General features: G+C 45.9%; 1 protein-coding gene across 1 annotated transcript; it reads right to left on the reverse strand.

Annotated features, from left to right (window-relative positions):
- Positions 1-4,911: 4,911 nt before the first annotated feature.
- LOC149390666 (uncharacterized) lies at positions 4,912-8,237 on the reverse strand. The gene is made up of 3 exons (XM_089619827.1): positions 7,518-8,237; positions 6,800-7,397; positions 4,912-5,363 (listed from the first exon to the last, which is right to left on the reverse strand). Exons 1-3 carry the CDS (start codon positions 8,235-8,237, stop codon positions 4,912-4,914), a joined length of 1,770 nt encoding a protein of 589 aa, XP_089475953.1.
- Positions 8,238-8,952: the final 715 nt, after the last annotated feature.

Consider the following 8,952-nt stretch of genomic DNA (forward strand, 5'->3'; position numbering starts at 1 on the left):
AACCACAAGTTCTAGAGAGAGAAGCTCTCAATCTCTAACTTATGTGGAATGAGAAAAATGAGAAGAATGAGGCTCCTATTTATAGGAGAGGTCTCACCTTCAATAAGGTAGTTTCCTCTTCTATAGAATATCACATATTCATGAGCCAATTTCCTCTTTTCCTCTATGATGCACTCGGCCAAGGTAGGCTTCATTAAGCCTTGGATTTGTTTCCTTTTTTGTTCATTGCCTTGCTTCTTTCTCAATTTGGGCGCCTACCTCTTGTTTCCCTTAGAGGAAATTTGTTTCCTCTTTTTCTTTTGGCAAGTATCTTCATACATTTATGCACAAAATATTCTCTCTATCTCTTGGGTATGTTGGGCGCCTATAGCCTTCTAGAAAAGGCTTCTAGAAGCTTTTCCATTTGTTCATGACAACATGAAAAAGGCCCAATAAGAATTTTCAATAAAATTCTTATGAAATGAAATTAATTCTCAAGGCCCAATGATCAAGTCATGGCCGAGTGAAACATGTCATAAAATGACCTTGTCAAAAATTTATTGACATTCATTTCATCCTTTGTCTCAAAAGACAAAAATACCCTTTCGACAATTTTCGTTCTTGTTTTGACTTAGCTTCCAGTTTAACAATTCCTATCGATGTGATTCGTGACAGTGACCTCATGGACCCAAATGAACAAATCTTGAGCTAAACACTTGGACTCAAAAGTTCACAAACTTTTTCCAAGTTTAGCTTAATGCCAACTGACTCCACTAAAGAGCTGACACTGAAAATCTCTCGGTTCAAATGAATTTATTTTCTACTCAAGAATTCGACCTAATTATGATGAGCGGATCCACTGAATATTATCTATGTTTACCCTTCATGAATGTCATCAGCTAGTCGGGATTTACTAAATTACCATTTTACCCTTCTAGCTGTTATTTCCTCAACTCCTTTGTCGCTTGTGAATAAGTTAGAAACAATGTATTGACGAGGAGCTAACAAGTCACATTGTTTCATCCAAAAGAGTCAGGACTCAATTTGGACACTGGCCAGTTCATTTATTCACAGTCCAAGAAACAAAGCATGAGGTGACATACATTGCATTTCAGCAATCTTGTACATGAATTCCATATCTATGAGAACTTCACAAAGTTACTCATGACAGACTCACAACTTAGTACTTCACCAATAGGCCTTGTTCGGAATCACATAGTGAGTCCGAACTTTGACTTTCTCAAATGAGAATACTAAGGTGTGAAATGACATGTCTCATTTCAGGATTAAGGTAAGCATGATGCAATTCATACATAGTGACTTCGAGACATAAGATGGTTTGTTCTTATATTGTCTCTAGAAGTACACTGGTCAATTCAGTACCTTCGGAAGATACCTAGAAGAACTATAGAGTCCCCAACTCTCAATGCCTCATAACCAGACATCATAGATTCTTCTAACAACCATACTGAGGTCAATAGTCCTTTGACCCTAAGATTGCGAATATATCGTTTTAAGCAAACTACGAAGAGTTTGTTCATGCAAATCTACATTTGTCTCTTCGTAAGTTGTTAAGTTTGTTTATGGACTAAAAGACTAAGGTTTTATCATAAAGCTTCAAACAAAGAAAGAATGAATGAACGTTTCAACTTTATTGATGAATAGATAGGCAATTACAAGCAAGAGTCTTCATGAGACTTTATTACATCAAATGTACAAAATAAAGACTACAACTCTTCTTGTGGGCACCATTGACAACAGAATCCGTGAAAAATATCAGATTCCCCCAGAAATAAAAATTCTTCTTCCTCCTCCTAGGGCCACCGCCGACACCGTCGTGGAGGGTTTCTGTTGTATATACGAGATCTGGCTAGAGAAATATGGACTGAGATTTCCTATTCACCCTCTCCTGTTTGACTTCGTTCAAACTCTAGGGTTAACCTTGCCCCAGATGTGTCCGAACTTCGTCAGGATGGTGATGGGCCTGATTGTCGTGGCCCACGAGGAAAAAGTCGAACTCACATTGATGGACTTAGTTTGTCTTTATGTCGTTAAGGCAAATTCGAAACACGATCCGAAGTGTTTCTATCTTTCGAGGGCTGCAGGCAGAGGTGTGATCTCGGGACTGCCTTCGAAGGATAAATTTTGGGGAAGGCGATACATTTACTTCACCGTAAACGAGCATTCACTCGGGGATCGAGCTCGTTCTTTTTCCTCGAAGTGGGCGAACTCGCCGAGTATGAACATAAATTTGTTTTTTTTACTTATACTATGTAGGTAGGTGAGATAAACTGACATTTATCTGTTCAGTTTTTTCAGAAAAGATCAAGGCACCATCTCAGGGAGCAGAGTTCGCCGAGAAACTTTCCATATTGCAGGAGGGCGAAGTAGAGTGGTCGAACTTTACTTCTTACAGGTTCATTTCGGCCCCGCTTTAGCCTCACCCCCAGCTCTTTTAGAAGATTTTGAGGAAGGTTAGTTTGATTTGATTTTGTCCTCTTTCCGCGGTCAATTGTGTACGTGCCATTATGATCAAGTTTTTATTATAATCAATTAAACGTATGAGACAATATGAATACCCCGATCAGTGCTTGTGAGGCGAGGAAACAAAAGAAGGGGCCGCTGCCTTGGCTTTGACCCCAACCCCGACTGTCCTTATCAACGATCCCGAGGTCGAAGTGACCAGGGTTTGTTTGACGTCCGAGATCCCGGTCGTTCTAGTGCCTTTTGACGAGGTACCTGAGACGACCGAGGTTGCTCCGATGGACGTCCAGGGAGCCGAAGTTCCCGAGGCTGAGGAAGCTCGAGCCCCCGGGGTCGAGGAAGAAATCCCCGAAGGGGCCGAAGAGGATCGAGCCCCCGAAAGGGCCGAGATTGTGGGGGCGCCCAAGAAGAGGAAGATGCCAGCGAATCGGGTTCCTAAGAGCGGAGCCCCCGGAGAAAGGAGGAAGAAGAAAAAGAAAGATCCGGTTCACGACCTCGCTGGCAGGGACGAAGAAGAGCCCGCCCATGAGGTCCTCGCGACCGCGGTGACTCAGGCGGACAAGGGTAAGGCTGCAGCGGAAGGAACCAAGTGTTCCTCGAAGTCGAAATCCGGAGGCCGATCTGATTCCGCCTCGTCTGCATCCCGGAAGAAGAAGCATACCGTCAATTTTCACTACGCGCAGGATCATATGTTGTGCAACGATATCTACTCTTCGGCGGGATTTCTTTGTCAATTGACTTGTTCCGGCATGGGGCTTCCGAAGTTCCTTGATCTCGCCGAGGCGGACTGGTACAGGATGATGGCTTCGGCCATAACCGGGGTGAGTCTTTTTATTTTTATCTCTTGTATGTAACCGACCTGTTATACTTTGAGAAATAATTAATTTTTACGGATCTTGTTGTGGTCGAACTAATGAGAGAGCTTGGTTAATTTCAGCTATCCACCCAACTGAATCGAGGTGTTTTTCGCTATGAAAAGCGTCTTCACGATTCTAAGGTCGAGCAGGAAAAGCTCGCCGAGGTTCAAAAGAGGACGGATCTCTGCAAGCCAAGCTCCAGGGCATGAATGACAATATTTCCACCCTTCAGGACGACCTTCTGGCCAAGGATGCTCTCTTGGAGAGGTCGAACGGCAAGATTGAACGCCTTCGTGGCAATGTTCAATTCTTATCCGTCGACGTCGATAATAAGAAGGAGAAGATCAAGGGATGGGCGGCCCGTTCCAATGACTTCGAAATGGAGAGCAAGAGATTGGCGATCGATCTGGCTGCTCGGGACAAAGGGCTGAAAGATGTTCTCGAAGAGATCGCCCGGATGAAGAGGACGATGAAGGTGGAGCGGGATCGGGCTGTGCACGCGGTGAAGAAAGCGACCTCGCTGAAGTATCATGAACAGATACTTAAGCATCGTGCACAGAAGGAGAAGATGGACGAGGCCGTCCTCATCCTGAAGAAGCTCGAGCAGTGCCGGGGGAACAAAGAGCTGATTTCGGAGGCTTTGAAGGGCGAGATCTCGGATTGGGCCGCCGAGATGAAAGATATTGAGGATGACATCACTCAGTACGAAGCCAATTACGCGGCCATCGCTATTCCTGAGATCGAGGACGTCCCGTTCACTCCGTAGTCGGACCGATCTCCCTCCGATGCCCCCGCGACCGCGGTCGAGCCCGCGGAAGCCCTTAATGAGCACGGCTCGATGCTCGACCAAACTGACGAGGTCCTCAACTCTATCCCGGAGGGGAACGAATAAGTGGCGGCGTTCACGCCTACTCCCGAGCATCGAGACGTCGAGGTCGGACCCAGTGACCGAGCTTAAGTCGACAGCCGTCTTTTTTCTCTGAATTCAATAAAAATGTTTATTTTGTTTCTGGGCCCATGTGTTTTGGGCGAAGTTTCTATTTTTTTTATACAATTATAGGGGGCTTCGGTACCTCTATTTTATATTCGAATTATTTTTCTTATTATTTTTAATGCAACTTTATGTTTAAGAATTTGTAATGTATTATTTCATCTCTCCAATCCCCCCTTCTATTGTTACGACAGCGGTAATGGTTATGGAAATGGAAGGTTGTTTGATTGTTTCGATTGGGATGATTCTTTTGAGGACCGGATCCGAGGTAGATGCCAAGGCAGCCAGCGCGTCGGCCGAAGTATTTTCACCCCGAGGAATCCTAGTCAGGGAGAATTCTTCGAATTGTTTCATGAGATCTTTTACGACTTTCAGGTAAGCTTCCATTCGCTCGTCCCTAGCCTCGTACTCTCCGGAGTATTGGTTTTCCACGAGTTTGGAATCACAGAAAGCTTCTACTTTCTTTGATCCGACTGTGGTAGCCAACCTAAGTCCGGCGATTAGTGCTTTGTATTCGGCTTCGTTGTTTGATGCGACGAAGTCGAGCCTGAACGATTGTTCTATGATCTCACCATGAGGGGATGTCAGGTGTATTCCCACTCATGCCCCTTGCTTCGATGATGCCCCGTCTACTTTAAGTGTCCAGGTGCCTTTAACCTCGGTCACGGTGGGACTTTCCCTCGGGAGTTCGATGATAAATTCCACCAAAACTTGCGATTTTGCGGATGTCTTCGCTCGGTACTCAATATCGCATTCGCTCAGCTCCACGACCCACTTAGTTAATCTTCCTGATTGATTAGGGCTGTGTAAGAAACTTCTGAGCGGATGTGATGTCATTACTATTATGGTGTGAGATTGGAAGTATGGTCGAAGTTTTCGCGCGGCGGAAACGACGGCCAAGGCCAACTTCTCCATAATAGGGTATCGAGTTTCAGCGTTGACTAACGACTTGCTTGTATAAAAGATTAGTCGTTGGTCCCCTTGCTCTTCTCTGACGAGTACTCCACTAACTGCCACTTGAGACACTGCGACGTATAGATAGAGTGGCTCCCCTGCAACGGGTTTTGCCAAGATTGGGGGTGTCGATAGATACTCTTTCAATTTTTTGAACGCCTCTTCGCACTTGTCGTCTCATTCGAGCTTCTTGTTTCCTTTAAGGAGCCGGTAGAAAGGAAGACATTTATCTGTGGACCGAGAGATGAAGCGGTTGAGGGCAGCGATGCGTCCTGTCAACCTTTGAACTTCACGCCTATTACGGGGTGAAGGCATCTCTCGCAAGGCGTGTAATTGATCCGGGTTAGCCTCGATTCCTCGTTGGGTAACTAAATACCCAAGGAACTTGTCGGATGATACTCCGAATGAACATTTGGTGGGATTGAGTTTCATTTGATACTTATTCAATACCTCGAAACATTCCTCCAAATGCCCTATGTGGTCGTTCTCCCTTAGGGATTTTACGAGCATGTCGTCGATATACACTTCCATCGTCTTCCCTATCTTTTCTTTGAACATTTCATTGACTAACCTTTGATAGGTGGCACCAGCGTTTTTTAGTTCAAAGGGCATGACCTCATAGCAATAAGTGTCTCGATGGGTGATGAAAGCTATTTTTTCTTGGTCATCCGGATACATCAGGATTTGGTTATATCCTGAGAATGCGTCCATGAATGACAAGATCTTATGTCCCGCAGTTGCCTCGACCAGCTGATCTATATGAGGTAACAGCAAGCTATCCTTGGGGCATGCCTTATTTAAATCGATGAAATCCACGCATAGCCGCCATTTTCCGTTCTTTTTCTTTACTACGACTGTGTTTGCCAGCCAATTTGGATATTTCACTTCTCGGATTGAATCTGCACTAAGCAATCTTTCGACTTCGTCATTGACTACCCGTGCCCTGTCGGGACCGAGCTTTCGTCTTTTTTGTTTCACGGGTTTAAAGTTGGGGTCAACATTAAGTTGGTGAGACGTAATGTCGATGCTTATTCCCGGCATATCTTCGGTTGACCAGGCGAAGGTGGATTTGTTTCGTTTTAAGAAGCAAATTAGTTCTCGCCGGATACTACTACAGAGCTTGGTCCCGATTCCGACGCACTTGGAAGTACTTGGGTCGTTATTTCGGTACTCGGCGCATCAAGGGAGTCGGGTTCTTTTAGCGTAGAGATGCCCTCGTCCGACTCCACGTTCATTAATTGCTATTGTTCTTCTTTAATTGTTTTAGCGCAATGTTTGTGGTTAGTGAGATAGCAGCTACGGGAGGTTGCCTGATTGCCTCGGATCTCTTTTATCCCTTCATTCGTAGGTAAGCGGATGCATTGATGAAAGGTTGGAGGCACGGCCCTCATCCTATGTATCCACGGTCTTCCCAAGATAAAGTTGTAAGGGGAAAGACAGTCCAGTACTTGAAATTCTACTATTTTGTTGATTCTTTGTGTTTTTACGGGCAACCTGATTGTTCCTAAGGATGGAGTAGTGGACCCATTGAAACCTGTTAAATGGGTCTGTTCCCTTTCAATCTCGTCTTCGCTGATTCCCATTCTGGCTAGGGTATCTTTGAAGATAAGATCTACGGAGCTACCTCCATCAATTAGAACTCTCGCGACTTCACAGTTAGATACGTCAATCGTGATTACGAGTGCGTCATCGTGTGGTTCGGTTGTCCCTAACGCTTCTTTTTCAGAGAATGAGATTTGAACGTCTTGTTCTAGTCTGATTTTGGTGGTTTGGTTATTTAACTGACGTTGATGCGCTTTGATTGAGTTAACCGTTTCATTGCAAAACTTTGAGCCGCCCATTATGAAGTCAACCCTGTGTTTTGCGACGGTCGGTGGGGAGTTTGGTTCCCCTTCCTCATCGGGTCTTGATCTCTTGGGGGAGGGGTTGCCCATTCCCCTGCTGTTGCTATTAAAAATCTTCTTCTTTGGCGGGGGTCCTAGATCGACATCTTTTAGTTCCCCCTTTGCATATTTCTCCGATAAAGCCTTACGCATGGTCTCACAATTAACCGTGTCGTGACCGTTAGCCTTGTGGAAACTGCAATACGCATTGGGGTCCCGTGTCCATTTCTTTGCCTGGGGACCTCCTTCCTTAATGTCATCACCGACATTGAACGTATAATTAGGAGGTGCGTGTTACTTTTTGGTGTGAGGTGCGGCGTCGTGGGGATTAATCCTGCGAGGGTTATTTCCTGCATTTACGGACCTCACCCAAGTATTGGAGGGTGGTTTCTTTTCAGCCGCGCGTTGCCCCTCGTAGGAAGCGAATTCCTCCTCGGCTTTTGCGTAATTTGCGGCTTTGTGAATTGCATCCTCTAGTGTGAGGGGGCGGTTAACAGTCATCTCCAATTTCAGCTTTGATTCATGCCTTAATTCGTTCCTTAGAGAGGTTATGGCAGATTCGTGGCATACGTTAGAGATTTTTGAGAGTACGTCCTTGTAACGGATCATGAAATCCTTCAAGGGTTCGTTCTCTCTCTGCCGGATCCCCCATAAGTCTTCTATGGTCAGATCGTCCTCCACGAACATCGAATAGTGCTTCAGGAATGCAGCCGATAGCTTATCGAAACCATCAATGGAGTTCGGTTCGAGTTTGGAGAACCACTCTAAAGCGGGTGCGGACAAGCTTTCAGCGAATAGTTGGCAGTATCCTGCCTCTAATTCTCTTTCAGCGAGCATAACACGTCCCATTGCGACTCTGAAGGACAATATAAAAGCTTTCGGACTTGAAGTGCCACTGTATCGTGGAAGGCGGACCTTTCCGGTATCTCCCAGTTGCACTTCAGTGATATTTCTGGTGAAAGGAGTTCGCCTTGTTTCTTCAACGAGACGATCTATCTCGGGAGCCGAGCTGGTCGCAGAATGAAATTCTAAACAAACAGCTCTCAACTCGGCCGTTATCGATTCCTTGAACCTGTCCAGCTCGGTCATACTTGATTCGCCACCACGAAAGAGGCGAGGTCCCGACTGTGCCGGACTGACCGCGGTTGCACTTACCGGGTCATGACGGGTACGATTCATCCCGCCAAAATGCTGGGGGGGTGAATGTTTGATAGGTCGCTAGAGAGCGAGGTCCTGCATCAGTCGGGAAAGACCCGAACGGTGCTCCCCCGAGCAGAGGCGGATGGAGTCCGAAAGGATCGATCGTGACTTCTGTCGCGACTTCGCCAGCAGTCCCCCCAAGCTGAAAGCTTGTGATGGGAGACTGGTCTATTTCTCGGGCGACCTGTATCCCAGAGAAATCCATACGGACTCCGGGAGGGATAGCTCGGCTTGTTTGTGCAACCGAGGTTGCTTGGCGAGCTGACTCAGAAGCGGTCATATCTCCGGATCCCACTTGAGGATCTGGGGTGTTTTGAGGAGTCGAGAGAGTATTCAACCGGTCATTAAGAGCATGGTTGGTCTCGGCTTGCTCGTCTATTTTTTTGGTCAGTATGTCCATGATTGCCCTGATCCCCGGAGGGATCTCCTCTTCGGATTCGTAATGAGTCGGAGTGGAAGACATAGTAATGGATTGCTTTTACGAACTGCTTCTTTCGAGGTTGGTCTTTCTGAGATTTCCCACAGACGGCGCCAAACTGTTGATGTCGATTTTTACAACGATCAACAATCAAAAATAAATAAAAGAATTGCTAAGAGATTATAT

Source organism: Urtica dioica, chromosome 7 (assembly GCF_054948205.1).
Source record: "Urtica dioica subsp. dioica isolate 48M chromosome 7, U.dioica_male_clone48M_v1_H2, whole genome shotgun sequence".
Classification (NCBI taxonomy): Eukaryota; Viridiplantae; Streptophyta; class Magnoliopsida; order Rosales; family Urticaceae; genus Urtica; species Urtica dioica.

What these genes read in the sequence shown, in the direction of transcription:
- LOC149390666 (XM_089619827.1), bottom strand. Translation starts at nt 8,237, where the DNA reads ATGACCGAGCTGGACAGGTTCAAGGAATCGATAACGGCCGAGTTGAGA. An exon ending in AACCACCCTCCAATACTTGG is followed by an intron (nt 7,398 to 7,517) that starts GTGAGGTCCGTA and finishes GATGACATTAAG; the next exon opens with GAAGGAGGTCCCCAGGCAAA. An exon ending in GGAACAGACCCATTTAACAG is followed by an intron (nt 5,364 to 6,799) that starts GTTTCAATGGGT and finishes AACCCGTTGCAG; the next exon opens with GGGAGCCACTCTATCTATAC.